The 18,044-nt window shown below is 40.0% G+C and overlaps 1 protein-coding gene across 2 annotated transcripts in view; it reads right to left on the bottom strand.

The window, feature by feature from the left end:
• Nucleotides 1–18,044, bottom strand: part of SLIT3 (slit guidance ligand 3) — a 414,666-nt gene that overhangs the window by 374,679 nt on the left and 21,943 nt on the right. For both annotated transcript variants that reach the window (XM_035105174.2, XM_035105175.2), the window contains exons 2-3: nt 8,025–8,096; nt 6,268–6,339 (exon numbers count right to left, since the gene is read on the bottom strand). In XM_035105174.2, coding sequence (XP_034961065.1) covers nt 6,268–6,339; nt 8,025–8,096 — 144 coding nt within the window. The remainder of the gene's footprint in view (nt 1–6,267; nt 6,340–8,024; nt 8,097–18,044) is intronic.

Raw genomic sequence — 18,044 nt, 5'->3', positions numbered from 1 at the left:
CCAGGACCTTGATGACGTCCTGATGGATTGAGTCGTCTGCCTAATCCGGAACATCCGTCTGCAGCAGCGCCTCCTCGCCAAGCCAGACCTCTCGCTACAGAAGGCCATGGAGGAGGCCGCAGCCGCAGAAGCTGCTGAACTCTCCGCCCAGGAGATCCACAAGGCCAGCAGCCCACACTCCACTATGAAGCCAGCTCTAACAGAAGGCGAGGCTCAATCTACTCCTCCCTCACAAGCGGCGGACGTGAATCCTAGCCAAGCCACGTCAGAGGTTCAGCAGGGCCCCCCAGAGTCTAGAGCCACTGCTGTGCCTGACCATCCGCCGAGTCCGCACATGGCCATTCCTTCGGCAGTCACGTAGACAGGGAACTTGGACTCACCACCAACATTGGTGGTGCCACAGTCTCAGCAGGAATCGGCCAACCCCCTGGACACTGGTACTGGCCCTCGGCGTTCCACCAGGGTCAGCAAGCGGCCATCCTACTTACGGGACTATGTCAGTAACTGCACTTGAAACGTTGCATTGTAAATAGAAGCTATGTACCTGGAAACTGTTATGCACTTGTACCTAATTGAAACCATTACGAATGTAACTAATACCTTTTCTCAGTGGGGAGGGGTATTATGTATTAGTGTATACAGTTTTCCCTCAGGTCCTTGACAGTTGTTTTAGGATGGAACTTTAGGAGGGAACTTTGAATTATGTTTGATACATTGTTTGAGCCAGCCTCTATAAAAGCAGGCCAGCTCGGCAATGCAGTTCAGTTCTGTTCTGGCTTCCGAATAAAGAGCTTCTTGAAGAACCGCTGTGTTGTCTACCCACTATTTAATACAGGTCATGTGGCCAGCATGACAAAGCTGCTTCTGGCGAACCAGAGCAGCGCATGGAAACGCCGTTTACCTTCCCGCTGGAGCGGTCCCTATTTATCTACTTGCACTTTGATGTGCTTTCGAACTGCTAGGTGGGCAGGAGCTGGGACCGAGCAACGGGAGCTCACCCCATTGCAGGGATTCGAACTGCCGACCTTCTGATCAGCAAGACCTAGACTCTGTGGTTTAACCCACAGCGCCACCTGGGTCCCTTTGGTGTGGATTAGGGACTGGATAAAACTGGAAAAAGAAGAAGCATTAGATTTGGAAGGTCACGATAACAGATATGGATGGCATGCATACTTATGGTAGGGAAAGGAAAGTACATAAAGGATTCTACAATCATATAATCAGGAAATCACTAATGAGAATGTGGGAGAGGTAAAAAGACTTAATAGAACAAAAACACCTTGATGGTTATCAGCAATTGAAGCTTTGTTACTCAAACCGCTTGGTAAAAGGGGGAAGTGGCCTACATATAGAGACTTATTGAGAGATCAAGAAGGAAAATGGAAATTAAAAGAGTATGATGAAATTAAAGAACATTTTCCAGAGTTGGTTACATTAAAGACAATTAAATGAGATGTATAAGGAGGATAATAAAAAAGGGTTTAGCTATACAATCTCTAGATTCCAAAAGGAGGTTATAGAAGAAGATATGAAGCTACTGAAGAAAGCATATAGTATTCTGCTAGAATGGGAAATGAAAGATGAGGAAGTCAAATCAGTCATGATCAAATGGGCACAAGATATAGGACACAACATACAATTTGAGGAAAATTGTGGAAGGTAGATTTGAAATTTACATATTGTTCTCTTTTGAAGGAAAACTACATGAAAATGATGTACAGATGGTATATTACACCAGTAAAAATGGCAAAAATGTATAAAACCGGGTCAAACGTATGTTGGAAATGTAAAGACAAAGAAGGTACTTTATATCATATGTGGTGGGAATGTAGAGAAGTAAAAAAATTCTGGGATATGATATATAACGAATTGAAAAAGATATTTAAAATGACATTTGTAAAAAAAAAACCAGAAGCATTTTTGTTAGGGATTCTAGGACAAGACCTGCCAAGGAAAATAAAAAACTTATTTATGTATGATACAACAGCAGCAAGCGTATTGCTATCACAAAGATGGAAGAATGAGGAAATCCCAACAAAAGAACAATGGCAATAAAAACTGATGAGTTATGCGGAGTTGGCAAAGATGACATACAAACTACATGAGAAGGACAACCGTGACTTCAAAGAAGAATGGGAACTTTTTACAAATTACAAATGTACAGTTTTGTACATTTTTACAATTTACAAATGTACAGTTTTGTAACATGCAGAAAACAATATGTACAAACAAATCAGAGAGGGGAGCAGAGGGACGTCTTTAGAGGGTGGGAGAGGGAGGGATGGGAGGGGAAAGGGGGATTGTAATTGGCTATGTCATTGCTAATTTGTATTGTTTAAAAATTCTTTTTCTTCAATAAAAATGTTTTTTTTAAGAGTTAGATCATTGGTCTGTCTTGCTCAATATTGTCTACACTGAGCAGCAGCAGATCTCCAGGCTTTCAGCCCTATCTGAATATGCCAGCTAGTAATTAATTAATTACTTTATTAATTAGAGGCTAGCAGCCTTATACCTGGTGGAATTCCGAGAAACCAAAAAAATCAGTGCAGTTTTGAAATCAGTAATTAAAATCGGTGTAGTTTTGAAAGATTTGGTCCACCATCTTGATTCAAACTGGTGTCCAACTGTATCCAAACTATTGTATATCAACTATTCCTATGTTGGGAATTGGAGCCCCCTCCTCCCCATAGCGATCTGACAGGAAAAGGTAGCAGACTTCTCAAATACAGTTCATGGATCCAAATACAATCAAAGCCTTAACAGTTTGTATTTATACTTCCATAACAATATTTCCAAAAGCACTCTCATAGAGAAAGAGGCTAAATCAGAACTAGTCTTCAGTTAACTGAATGTTACACAAGCAATCTTCATCCACTGTACTTAGTTTTAGTCTGTATCAGCCACAGGATAAAATTTGAATCTTAAAAGAATTGTTCTCCTGAAGCATAAATCCAACATGACCTAAGTAATATGAAACATCTGAACAAACATTTATTTACCCCAATTCATCAACTTTTTACCCGCTAATCAGGAAACTATTCACAAAGAATTTCAGAACATTCCTTTTGAATGAGAAAAATATACTTTGATGTAGCCCAAATTTATCTCCCACCCTCCTCTCCCTGTAAATATCGCATAAAAAAATGAACTGTCCATTTCCAGTGCAGTCATCTCAAATGAAAGCAGCTCAAAACAGTCAAAAGAATTTATCTGAAACATGAAAATGGGATTCTGTAACTAAATCTTCCCCAATATACAGAATTGGCTTACACTGCAATACATCTTTCTTCTGGAAGACTGGGGGTGGAAGTTAATTTCCATGTGTACAAAATACATTACAACACATGAACTAAGCACCCAAATCAACAACCTGCACTATGTACACTACATGGTGCCAATAATATATTGATTTTTTTACAGCCTATAATAGACTTTTCTTTTAAACTGGCCCTTCTCCTTTAATGAGAATAACAAGTTTTCAGCTATTCACATCTCTACAATTGTGAAGCTCTACTATACTTGCCTACACAGTACTGGACATAACTGATTTCAGAGCAGCCGCCCACCGCCACCTCTGACTGAACAGCAGTTTTCCTATGGTGCAACCTTTTCCAAGGCCACATTTTATTTGCACTTAGTAATTTCAACCACCCTAAGTATTTTGCTGTCTATTAAAGTAAATCATTGCATTATGGTTTGAGAACTTATATGCATCCAAATGCTTAATCTAAGTTACAGTTTTTAGGAAGCATAAATCATCAAAGCAACGTAACTTGAAAGCTGTCAACAAGTGTGTTTTTGGCCTGAATACAATCTATAGACCTTTTCATATATTCAAAATTTACATGCAGGAACCATAACAAGCAATAAATTTCAAAGAAAAATGTCTATATTTTTAGTTTGTAGTTTTAGCTCTACTTTGATGTGCCGGCAAGTGAAATACTATTAAAACAACATTCATTTGGCATCAAAGTTTCATGCCTTTTGAATAACCACAAATGAAACAAGCATTATTTCCAGTGATATTTTATTGCAATATTAATGACTATTTGGCCAGAGTTCGTCTAGCTGTCATAACAGCTACTTTATTAAAAAGGGCTAATAATATTTTTTCATCTAATATAACAGATCAAACTACAAGTGTAATTAAATATTTTCAACAAGAGTAAAAAGGAAATTGTATGAATAAAACCTGTTTTTAAAATGCAGCCTAATGTTCAATACTGAACTCTGCAAACTGCATTAGTGAAAAGGCAATCCCATTCAGCCTACGGCAAATTATGTCACACTTTCCATGACATGTGAGCACTTGCACTGATTGGCCACTTTCTATTAGAGCTCATTTACACAACCATTTGAGCCTTGGCAACTGTGGGCTTTCTCAGGGTATGCTACTGGAGTTTGAGCCAGATGGTGTTATTCACCACATTGCTAAGCTGAGCCTACACTGCCTTTTGGTATTCAGCTGCCAACTGCAGATTTTCAGTAATGGAAATTGAACACCATAAGCCAGTCTGAACTCTGACCATATCAGCACATGGCACCTATCTGTCTTCTCTGATGAAAAGAACCACTACAACTACACCCCACAGCTTTCTCACTATATTAAGATGCAAGGTTTAAGATATTGTGCATGAATTGGGGGAGGGGAATGTCCTACTTCTCAACTTTTCTCCTCAGACCTCTTCTTCCTATACACTTTCCTTATCCACTGAATGAACTCTCTACTCTGTCGCAGCCAAACCATGTTACTTCTCCATTTACAAGTTTGCAGAAATTCAGCCCTTTCTCTCTGTCACCTTGGCAAGAACTCTCATTCATGCCCTGCTCATCTATTATCTCAGCTTATGCAGTCTTCTCCTCTCTGGTCTTCTGTTTTCTCAACTTTATACCCTCACATATATCCAGCACTCTGCTGCCAAAATCATTCATTCCCTGGCCATCTAATCACTTTGAATCCCTATGCACTGGCTTCCTGTCGATTCCTGGATCTAGCACAACCTGCTTTGCCTTTATTTTCAAAGTCCTACACATCTTCCCTGACCATCTCTCCACCCTTATATAGCCTGATATATCACTGTGTATTGGATTTCCTTCTCCAGCTTCTTCCATTACCCAAAGATTTCCATCCATTCTCCCTTTCTGCCATGTATACTTAGAACTGTCTGGCAGAACAACTTCGAATCTCTCCTTAAAGCTCACCTTTGTATTAACCTCCCTACTTCTTAAGGAACAGCTGATGGAGTTGGTTATGTTTAGCCTAGGAAGAGGTGATATGATATCCATCTTCAAATATCTGAAGGGCTTTCACACAGAAGATGGCACAAGCTTCTTTTCTGCTGCTCCAGAGGGCAGGGTCTGAGCCAATGGATTAAAATTACATAAAAAGCGATTCCAACTAAACGTTAGTAATGAATTTATGAAAGTAAGAGCTGTAGTTTGACAGTGGAACAAACTACCTCAGAAGGTGGTGGACTCTCCTTCATTGGAGGTTTTTAAGCAGGGTTGGATGGTCATCTGTCAGGGATTATTTAGCTGTGGTTCATGCATCGCAGTAGATTGGGCTAGATGACACTTTGGGATCTTTCCAGCTCTACAATTCTAGGATGCCTATGCCCTTCAGGAACTCAGCATGTAACTCAGTCAAAGCATGTGCAACTGAAATATCTGTATTATTGAACTCTGTTGATTCCCCTGTGTTGAATTTTAGATTGTAAGATTCTTGTAAGAAACTGTTCTTTTGTACTCTGTAAAATGTCATGCAAACTGGTGGCACTATTATGATTTTTATTCAGTGTTTTTCATAGATCACAAAATAGAAATCATAACTTGCTTATACAGTTTTAACAGCTTGAATATATTCCATCCTCAGGCTCAAACCATTTACCCACGCCCCAGAGTGGACAGCTGCTATGTTAACATGTACAGTGGTACCTCGGTTTAAGAACAGTCCTGTTTAAGAACGATTCGGTTTATGAACTCCACAAAACTGGAAGTAGTGTCCCGGTTTGAGAACTTTACCTGGGTCTAATAATGGAATCCGAATGGTGGAAGAGCACCGGTGGTGGGAGGCCTCATTAGGGAAAGCATGCCTCAGTTTAAGAACGGTTTCGGTTTAAGAACGGACTTCCGGAACGGATTAAGTTCATAAACCAAGGTACCACTGTATGTGATATGTCACCCCTACCCCACCCTCCATCACATCAAGATAGCTTTACCATCTCTCAACTGTACAATTTAGATGGTTTAGCAAGAGAGAATACTTACAGCCGTTCGAGTTGCTTTAGATCCTGAAATGCTCCACGTTCTATTACACTAATTAGATTCTCTTCCAAATGCCTATTTTGGGGAAAAAAGATATTTGTTGATGTTAAAAGTATAAGCAATCTTCAAATTACTCAAATTGCCTTTGTAAAAAATTTTTTTACAAAGGTTAGCTTCCCACTCTCTCCAAAACAAATGTTTATTTTTTAAAAAAATATTTTATTAAGGATTTTCTTGGGTTACAAAGGTAGTTCAGTGTCTCATGCATCATTTTTACACCCTATACATATCACGAAAAACAGGAACATTGGCAAAACAAATGTTTATTATCTTCAGCTAGCTTTCATCCCAAAAGGATCTCAAGGCAGTGAATAGCAAACCACTAAAATACAATGTTGCAAAACATTCACATTAAAACAGAACTATTAAGCAATCTAAAAACCAGTCATATTAACTAGGGAAACAGAGAAGATACCAACTCATACCTCCCTAAATGAAAATAATTCCTCCTACTTAAAAATGAGTTTATCCATTAGTTTCTTTTCTTATCTATCATATGAGAATAACCACTGACTAATAAAGGCATAGAAATTAGATGTGGCATAGGGGAAGGGCGGTGACAAAATTCCTTGGGTCAACTTATATGTTTGGTAGAAGACAGTAATAGGTTAAAAAGGTTGCAATCCTATGCATTACCCAGAAATAGACCACAATGAACACAGTAGAACTTGCTTATGAGTAAACATATACAGTATAGGATTATGCCAGGCATCCCCAAACTGCGGCCCTCCAGATGTTTTGGCCTACAATTCCCATGATCCCTAGCTAACAGGACCAGTGGTCAGGGATGATGGGAATTGTAGCCCAAAACATCTGGAGGGCCGAAGTTTGGGGATGCCTGGATTATGCGGTATCGGGTGTAGTAATCATCAGCACTACTTAGTTACTGACTGACATGTGCATCAAGTGTTAATTAGGCTTGAAGCATAGTTATCAAGTTAACAGAAAACCATACCAATTGAAAAACTCTATATAAGAGCTATCAGCTGATTTATATCTGTCTGTGTTAGATCTGTAATGTCTCTTTCATGCATGCAAGTTATTACTGCGGTCTCTGAGTGACTAAGAGCCATGTACAAACTTGGCCTCAGGCTGCAATTCTAAATACCATAATTCAGCTGAGTTCAACATGACTTATTTGACTAACCCTATTTTGCCCAAGGGGGGGGGGCTTGTTAAAATCACACATTTTATTAGTGAGCATTTAATAGTTTGCTAACACATTTCCACACAGATATTTCTACCACAGCATAACTTCAATAAACCAGACCATTGTCTGTTGTTGTTTTTCTGTTGATGTCACTTATGAAATGTCACTTAGGCAGTATTGCAATTCACACTTTTCTGGGTGTGAACTCACTGAACTAAGCTGGCTTTTACTATTTAGGACTGCACTGCCTAAGTCAATATCCTACAGAACTCTACAGAACTTCCTGCTTACTAATTTAGTAAAGTCAATTTACAAGCAACGAAACAATACAATAGGCTTATCAAAATCAAGTGTGGAAAGTACAATGTGCCTGACATTGTACCTTTGAAAAGTGTACTTTTAGCATATAAATGCAATACAGTGTATGCAGCATAGCTGTGTATCAGCTTGAAGACTGACAACACACTGGGAAATTTATTGCTTGTGGTAGATAGCTGCTGAATACTAAAAAAAGAGAGGAACTGCTTTAGGGAGACCCCCCCATACTCACAGAACACGAAGATTCTTAAGCCCAGCAAAGTCCACCTTTGTAATCCTTGTAATGTTGTTTCTGTCTAAGTCACTGCAAAAGAAAAAGTAAATTCATGTTTGACAAAAGCACCTGCTAGGCATTTCAACAATTTAAGAAATAACTATCTCTCTGAGAGGGAGAGAGCGCACCTACGAAGACAAGATTAATTTATTCATGCCATAAGGCATTTAGCAAGTTTGTAAAGACTGGTGTGCCAGACAAGACCAATTGGTACTTGAATAATGTCAGCAGCTTGCTGCAGGCAATACTACTACTAGAGCTATTACTGTATTTCCCTTTTCACAACTCCAGTGTTGGCTCTATCAGTCTTTTCCAGAACAACCCCAGATGGCTACTCAACTGAAGTTAATTAACTATATGAAAGTCAGGGCATTGTTGCAAGCCAAAATAATAATAATACTTTTTCCAGCACTGAGCCGGAGCTGAACCAAATTTAAATGTCACTATCACACCGAACTAGTAATGGTCCGTTCTGCAGAGAAGCATGTCTGGTTTCCAGGGAGAGCAAATTGGTAGTGCATGGTTGCCTATACGATTGAGAAGAGTAATACTTTTCTAAATACCGGCACACATGGAATTTTGCATAATTTGACATTTTATATTTATTTTAATGTATAGGCAGTGCAATTAAAAAAACTCTCTTGGTGTTAACACTGAGATTTCCATGTATGCTTTTAAAAAGCAAAATCCAGGATATAAGCCAGGAGGGACTCCCCTGCTCAGCGCCTGAAGGCCCCAGTCCTGCCACTCACCACCTGGCACAGGGCGGGGGCTGAGGCCTATAAGCACTGCTGATGCTGATGCTGCTACCAGCCAGGAGGACTCCCCTGCTCAGCGTCTGAAGGCCCCAGTGCTGCCACTCACCACCTGGCCTAGGGTGGGGCCTGATGGGCTTTATAAAGGACTGTTGCCGCCGCTGCTGCTGGGCAGAGAGGGCTCCATTTTGTTTTGTTTTTTTGTTTAAATTCCTGTTATTTTTTACCTATGTTATGTTAAACTGTATTAAGGATGTATTCTTAGTTTTAGATTTTGATTTATGTCAAAACTGTTTTCCATTCGGTTGTGTATTTTTTGATGTGGTTTATGTATTGTTTCTGACTTTTGTAATTGTGTTATTGCTGTATTGTTTTGATATTCAATTGGAAGCCGCCCAGAGTGGCTGGGGAGACTCAGCCAGATGGGCGGGGTACAAATAAAAAATTATTATTATTATTATTATTTTATTATATCATGATAGTTTCAAATATTAGCTTTCCCTATCTAATATTACACACTGCAGTCTTGTTGTCTATTACATAACAATGCATTTTTCCTGTCCCTGTATTATTATAAAATCTGCATCATAAAAACTAATCATGAATAAAGATGCTACTTGACAACATGCATACAAAATTTTATGTACAGATTTTAAACTGATTTGTATCAGAATCTAAATTTCCTTGATGCACAATTTGTTTTCTTCACATTTTCTGCTTCAGTTTAAACAGTGTCTGTCATATCTCCACTTGTAGAATCAGTACTTCATGACGCTCATGGTAATGGATTTTTAATCTATGTGTAATTTTTAAATTAATATTCCATCCCATAGATAAACAAACATATTACCTTGCTGCTTGTAAATACTAAAACATAAAATGGGCACATAATAAAAAAGATAAAATTTAATCCTAAACATGTTTATTGAGAAGTTCCAGTATGCTAGTCAAGGTTAATCCCAGTTAACCACCCGCAGAATTATAGCCTTAATGTACAACTTTTGATTAATTTTAGCAAGTCCGTGAGCCTGATTGGCATGACATGGTATATTTAATTTTTTTTCAAACATGGAGTCAATTGTTCCAATGGAATTTTATCCTTCAGATATGGCATTCTAGGCCCCTTCTCTCTTGTGAATTTTCATTTGTTTAAAGCCATCATTAACTGGATTGTCAGGTATTCAGGTGCCCTGAATTTTTTACATAGGTGGGAAACCTGTAGATTCCAACTCAGTTCAGCCTCTTTAGCCAATGATAAGGATGATGTTAATGTAAAGGAGCTGGAACAAGAGAGAAACCTATTTTCTACAAGGCCCACCCTCAGTCTTTCCTACCCACACCCACAAGGATACTTACAGTACTTGTGAGTTTAAACTTTTCCCAGCATACACTTTCAATCTAAGTATTTTTATTTACTTTCTGTCCTGTAAAAGCAAGAACTTAAGAAGCAAATGCTAACAAAGACATAAAACATATGCTTTGGAAACGCATGCAAATGAGTCCATCAATCCTCCATTTGAGATCTGTTTGCAGTAAACTTAAAATATATTTATAAAAAATCACAATGTACAACCAATATCCACTTCCTGCTCAAACAGGCAACATCCTTGAACTAACTGGCTCATCTCCCTGGCCCGCTGGCCCTGTGAGGAGAGAGAGACTTGGCAACCCTACAGGCCAACACAGTGAAAGGCCTATTATTAAACATTCAGTAGCAATTTGCGTATACAAAGTACTCATGTTTCATTGAGCTTTAAGAGAAAGCAACAAAACAGTATTTTGGCAGCCTCTTCCTTTTCCAGCCTGGTAGTCAACTGTTCTCCTCCTTAAACACTTCTCCATATTTTCAACTTTGTTACCTATCACTACCCTCTGAAATCTGAAGCCTTCTTATAGCACCACTTAGCTGCACTGAAATACCCACCTCCACCATTAACTCTGTCCCCTCCCACACCTTCGTTTTACACCACACCCTTTAGCTATGTGACTTGTTCCATCAGCCATCCACAAATACGTTAAAACTTCCTACTGTTTCCTTCACAATTGCCTGCATATCAGGAAATTGTTGTTTCTGTGTACCTTGTACCACACTCTAGCCCCTGGGAGCCTTTGTGATAGAAGTTTCCAGAACTCTGAGGGGATTTTCTTGTCTTTGGGTTGAAGCATAAAAGGGTGGGGATTACTATGTATTAATTTTACTTTGTTTGGGTGTGAAGTTATAATATAATTTTACTTGCTATATTGGTGAACTTGATTGGTGACATTTTGATGTATGCCAAATGAACTGTTAATGGTTCGGGTTTTTAGTGTTATGTTTTCAGGTATACAGTACTTTTTTATACTATGTATTGTTACTGTACCACTGTATTTAGATTGTTTTTGTTTCTTGTGTGAACTGCTCTGAGCACAGACCTAAAATGTGATATGTAAATTGAGTATGACCATAGTCAATGCAACAGGCCATACAGGTGTCTTATCTGGTATAGCAGAATTCCAGGAGCTGCGGCCTAATCTAGAAAATTCCTTGGGGAGATCATAATCCCCCACTTTACCTCAATAGGTTAGGCCAGTGGTTCCCAACAGGTGGTCCGGGGACCCCCAGGGGTCCGCGAGCTATGCCAGAGGGGTCCGCAAGATGCTAAAAAATATATTAAATATATTTCGTATGATAGCAGATTTTTTGTTTTGGCCGCTTCCTGCATGAGCAGAGTCTAGCGCAAAACTAGAATTAGATAGAGGCAGTAGTTCTGCTGTATGCCGTTAGGTGGCGCTTTACAAACACTACTGTTTTGCAAAGAGGCAGCGCACGCATTCTACTAATGCTCACCTCCCCAAGATGCTTTGCGCGCGTCGGCTTCATTTGTGTGCTACTGTGCAGGTACCCTGTCTTCTCCATTCCCCTCCCTCCTCCCTGGCGCGCGCTGCCTCTTTGCAAAACAGTAGTGTTTGTAAACAAAGCGTTGTTTTTCGCGGAAGCTACAGTTCGCATAGTTAAAAATGGACCGTTGGTTAAAAAGTGGTTCATCTCATTAAGAACTGAAAATTAAAACTAACTGTATACTGATGGAGTACTCTGTTGTAACTGTAAAAAACGTATAAATATAAAAAGACTCTTAATTGGGCTCTCACTTTTTAATTTTAGGATTAGGAATTAATGGGGGTCCTTGTCACAATAGCGGCTCGATGAGGGGTCCTCGAGAAAATTTTGTTGGGAACCCCTGGGTTAGGCAAAAAGTCCAAGGTGTGAGGTAAATTGTTCCTCTATAAGTCTCTTTCTTCACACCACTCACTTTCCAGTATAGAACAGGGAAAAGAGGACACAGGTAGAAAAAGCCTCAAGAAGGAAAGAATCATCCCACACTTTACGTTTGATACAAAAAAAAATGGCACTGAACAAATAATTTTCTTGGCCAACCTAGAGTTTTAACTTTTCCTGGGTCCCACAAACTTGCCAATTAACTGTGCCACAACTTGCTATTTGTGGTCTGCTGCTGCAGTTAAAAGCTAGTTATCTTTACTGCCCTCAGCCTGCAGTTAACTTTAACTTCTTCTCTCACTCCTAATCGCACCCTCCTACCCTACCAAATCTTCTTAGAATTTTAAGCCTTCAAATATATTTGGCTGCCATCTGCACTATACATTTAAAGCAGTACCATCCCACTTAAAACAGTCATGGCTCACCCCCCAAAATCCTGGGAAGGATACCAAGAGTTGTTAGGAGAATCCTATTCTCCTCATAGAGCTACAATTCCAAGAATTCCCTGGGATCTCCTAACAACTCTCAGGGCTCTTAAACCATAGTTCCCATCATTATTTTGAGGAGGCCATTACTGTTTAAAGTGGTATGATACTGCTTTCAATGTATAGTACAGATGGGATCTTGGTAATTTTTTCAGATCAGTAAAAAGTATATCCCACCCCCACCCCACCACCGCATCCCCACTGCTCTAATAACGCTTCTCTGTTGCTTGGTGTCACCATATGTACTTGGTTTCCTGCCTCAAATCTGTAGTTCTAAGAGAGGAAGAAGACCCTCTGAGAGCTTTTGGGGGAGGTATTCCCACAAATGGGGACACAGCTGCTTTAATTATGCCTTTATTTATTTATTTATTTATTACAGTTGTACCAGTTTTGCCTTCATAGAGCTATGAACAGCCACATATGGCTCCCAGATGGTCTTCTGCCCAGGCCAGATCCACTTAGCTTCAGCAGTAGATTAGAGTCACATGTTTCAGCTGAAATAATGCAACAGTCAAGAGGTGGTATCTGGTCAACCTGGCACTTCCCTCTTAACTTTATCTTAACATAAGAAACGGGCTCAATATGAAGACCTGTATGTCACCTGACAACAATCCATCTGGACCTCCTTAATCTTACATTCAAGACATACATATTGAGACAACCACTGGGCTAGAGAATGCCTCATACTGCCCTCTGCTGGTTACAGTTCTCTCAAGAACACAAAATGTACTTGGAACTTAACTGAACTTTTACTGGGCTATTTAAGGGGAGGTGAAAAAACAGATTAATCGTTTGTGTGAATTAGTGGAACCCACCTTACGTTATACATTGAAAACCAGGTGCTAAATCCTAATTTCAATGTTACAGGACTGACAGTTCATGGAAATAGCCAGTTTTACTATAACTGCAAATTTGAAAAAGTGGATTTTTTGGTAATGACCAAGAAAATGGGGAAAAAATTAAAGGCATTTTTATCAACGTGTAAAATATACTATCACAATCACAGTATTAAGTTTGAAAAACTAGCACCAAGACAGATGTTAGAAGATACTGGATGTCTGTTGTAAAGGAATGGTTCTATCTACCTATAACAATGAAGGCCCTTCCCCAAGTACCCCATCTTCAGGGAAGGAGCTCCATAACCATGCAACTACTACGTACTGAGAAGTCTCAGTTTTCAGTCACAGTACATTGGCCAATGCCAATTGATGGGACCATGAGCAGGGCCTTCCTCACTGATCTCAGAGCAAGAGTCAGGAGGTATTGAGGAAGGTACTCAGGCCCTGAGCTACTTAGGGCTCTGTACACCACTATCAACACCTTGACTCGCCAAAAAGTTGAGTGTTTCCATTAGTAGTGATGCAGGAACAAGTTACAACAAAAGAGTACATATATGCCTACATTGTTGATGTTTCCCTTCGCTATTGCAGTTGTGGGGAAACAGATTGTTGTTAATGAGAAGAAAGTTAAACCAAAACACAATTATCACTAAAGCAGCTGTAAAAACACTGCTAGCTGTAGATGCCAAAAATGAGACCAAAATGTTAACATAAATATATGGTGCAGATTGAATAGAGAAGGCGTTTCAAAAGCACAATGAAAGTTACAAACAACTCATAGTAATAGTAAGTATAGAAGGAGCAATGTTAGAGATATGTGCAGAATTTTAGAAAGCAGTGAGGAAGTGCAACTTAGTCAAGTTGTTCAACAAAATGTGTGCAGAGCAGAAGATCATTTTCAAAGGCGGAGTATTATTATGTATTTAATTCAGTATATGAGAGAAGAGATATTACTGACATATTACTGCTCAAATGCGGTATCCTTCAAACACATGGTAATAAATTTTACCGATATCTGCTAAGCAAAATATGCACAGGTGGCCATCAGCAAGTTGTCATCTTTAAAAGAAGGTGAAGAAGCAGTTATGAGGCAAGAAGGTAACATGTTGAGAAGGGATATTCTGCAGTTAAAGCATGTTACACCATTAACAGACCGTGTAATTTCCATTTACCTGAGTTTTGCATCCTCATTTTACATCACAGTTGCAGGGGACAACATGAGAGTGGTATCAGTTTCTGAACAGATGGTTCAAAGGAAATTTTCTTACTAAGAAAGACACTTGGGGCTGTATCCAGTGGTGCCCTTCAATTCATGGAATATTCTTTGACCTAGTGTTGGTCTCCACTAATAAGAGAAGAGGGAATGTGATTTCTCACCAATTTCCCCTTTCTCCCTGCAGCTTCTCTCAGCACCTTCTAGAGAGCAGTTCTGGAGATTCCTCCCTACCCCCAGGAACAGATTGGGGGAGGGAAACAGTTGACTTCCTTCCTCCTCTCTTAGCAGAATCTTCTGCTATATCAAAGACTGAGTGAAAAAGCATCACTGGATTCAATGACAGATATCAAAATACCTCTTTCCATTCTCCGTTCTTCAAGCCCAGTTCTTCAAGCTCAGTACACTTTACCACATTATTGCAATAAAGTGTATGCAACAAACTGCTGAAGCACAAATTACTCAATAATTACATGGGTTAGAAAATTTTCCCTTTTAAATGGAACTGTAAATAATGAGTTTAACAATTTATCAACACTTAATGTGCTAGAATTGCTATTTCTGTATCTTTAGAATGCCAGCTATTTCCAGTAAAAGCAACTTTGAATAGCCAGGAAACATTAACATTTGTATTAGCATTCCAAAAAACAATTATGAAATGAGACTCATACATTCATAAGCTGCATGACCTGTGGCCCTGCTTCTCTCTCAGCAAATAGGGCAACAATTGTTACCTCCTACAACATATACTATTGGCTGTGTTCTTCCATTGTACCTGTTAGCAACCTCCGTCCCTATAGTTTTGAATTCCATAAACTCCAACTTAGGTTTAATCTTGATCATTTTTTACTAAAACAATCAAGAGCTTATTTCTTACAAAACAACAGCCAATCCTCATAATTGACTTCAATAGAACAGTTCCAAGTAAAAGAAGTTCTCTCAATGTCTAGAAGGTCTTTCCTCACCTCAGTAGGTTTATACTGAAGTAATTACCTATTAGGCAAACTGACCTTCACATTCCCTATACTGTTTGACATCTACATGAAACTGCTGAGTGGGGTCATCCGGAGGGGTTTGGAGTATGTTTTCATGACACACAGCTCTATTTCTCCTTTACATCTGCAGGTGTGGCAGTGGAGGTGCTGGACCAGTGTCTTGCCTCAATAATACAGTAGACAGATGAGAGCCAACAAAAGCTCAAACCAGATTAGACTGTTCCACACTAATGGTGGATTGTGCCCAGCTATAGTCACACCCTTTGTGTTCCTCCCACCAGCAAAAGCTGGCATTAGAAGCATTTGTACAGGGATGGGGAAGGAACAAAAACCTTTGTGGGGGCAGTGCAGCCAAAAGCAGCTTCCAAGCCTGCCTTGGCTACATTTCCTCCAAGTTCCCTGATGGGAGGCCCAATAGGCTTGGGTCTGATTTGGATGAGTGTGGACCATGCAAAGCAGACCAGAAGAGAGACTGCTTACAGCCAACCAATTTAAAGGGAAAACCCCTACAGGCATAATATGAGCTCAGCGGCTGGATTTTAAATGATTCCTGGGGCAAATGTAGAAGAACTAGTGGATTCAGTCATCGAAAGTACAGATGTGTCTATTCAGTTCACTTTGTCTAACACAACATGAAGAGGGTACACATTCCTGACCATTAGCCTTTACGATGAGCAGCTTTTCTTCATTATAAGTAGCTCTTAATGTTAAGTACATGCAGCAGCCAAATTCCACTTCAAATGTGCCTTTTAAAGACACTGGAGTATTACAAGAGTCCATTCAAAGTAAAACCTGATATACACACACAACCTGCCCGCAAAAAAGAACCCAGCTTTTCAAACTCAATTGTATAATAATAATAATAATAATAATAACCAATTCTTGAACTTTGGAAAAACTATTGCTATACCCTGCCAAAACTTAATATTTATAACCTCAAGGTCCACCCTTTTATGCCTCCTTTAGCCAACTCCTACAGCCAAGCTGGTGCCAAATGCATTGTCTGGGCACCCCAGGACCTCCATACACAGTGCCCTGGCTTGCACCCTGGAGAGGTCACTTTGGTGCTGCTAATGCAGCAAAAACAGCACAGGAGGCAGCAGTTACAAGTTACCGATCTCTGCAGCCACAGCAGGTGCTGTGATTCTCCAGAGGTCTCCAGACAGAAGCCTACAAGGACCAGCCCATCAATTCAACAAGCCAAAAACCAGTTCATTTCTGTAGGCTCGGTTTTCTACCGCCAGCTACCAACAACCACCATTGAGGTACTTAGATCTTGGCCATTTCAAGGGAGAAACAAGCATTTTGTGGTTTCCAAGTAATCACAGGGCACATTTTTCAGCTATATATAGTTTAACATGTCATTGGTTGCTAGGACACCACAGAGAGCTTACCTTCCCCTCCCCTGAACTAAGAGAATAGCCATATGACACAAGATGAAGAACAGCAGAGACACCTGTCAACTGCCTGAAAATGGCCCAACATAAAGGGAAAGAGGTGCCACACCCAAAACCACTACCCAGAGCACAGAAATTTGGCCTACTCAAAAACCAAGCCAAGTTACCGATCCAAATAATGACCCTGTCATCATAAATATCTATGGTACTCTTTTATTTTTATTTTTTAAAGAGTGTTTAATGTTTAACACTGTTATTGCTAAGCTATGGGCAATGAAAAACTGGCACATGACCTTCTGGCCATAACAGCTTTCATTACGATTTTTTCCAATCCAAACAACAAACCAGATTTATTTATGTTGGCACTGTTAGAGGAGTTGGGGGTGGGGGAAGAAATGTACTTCAGGGTTCATGAATGATGCAGTAATGTAGCCCTCTGTGATGGGGATGAAGAAGCAGGCATTACACTCTCCCTTTGGGAGAGACTGAGCAGTTAAATTTTTCTTCAGCTGTGTGGCTAGCAGGATGTATTCTGGCTTTTAACAGTGGTAGCTTAGCAACAGGAAAAGGACAAAGTACCCCTGTCTATTGGAAGACTTTGCATTACTGTGGCTTCCCATCACCAGCCGCACATTGAACATTAACAAGGGTATCAAATCAGGCACCCCAGAAGCCAGACCAATGTACCATATTCTCCATGCACTGCTAATGCAGCTGGTGGAAGAAGGCCCTTCAGTTTGGTAACTCACCAATTTGCCAGGCAGCACTATGGGCTCCCAGACAGCAGTTAGAGAACATCTGAAACATCCTACCTCCACCCTGTTGCAGTCTAATCAAAGCCTCACTGAACCTCCATTGATTGACTTCCGAGAGCCCTAAAAGGAAGGGCACCACACAGGAAGTGCTAAGCTCACTAGAAAAGCCAGTTACCACCAGCCCCCATCCTCCCTTGCAAATCAAGCCAAAGACCACTTCCCTTTGCTTGGGTCTTGGCAGCAGCCACCCAGAACCATCCCTTCTTTAATAAAGTAGTCAATG

The sequence above is a fragment of the Zootoca vivipara genome, chromosome 2, assembly GCF_963506605.1.
Source record: "Zootoca vivipara chromosome 2, rZooViv1.1, whole genome shotgun sequence".
In the NCBI taxonomy this organism is placed as follows: Eukaryota; Metazoa; Chordata; class Lepidosauria; order Squamata; family Lacertidae; genus Zootoca; species Zootoca vivipara.
This window is presented reverse-complemented; position numbering and strand designations above follow the sequence as displayed.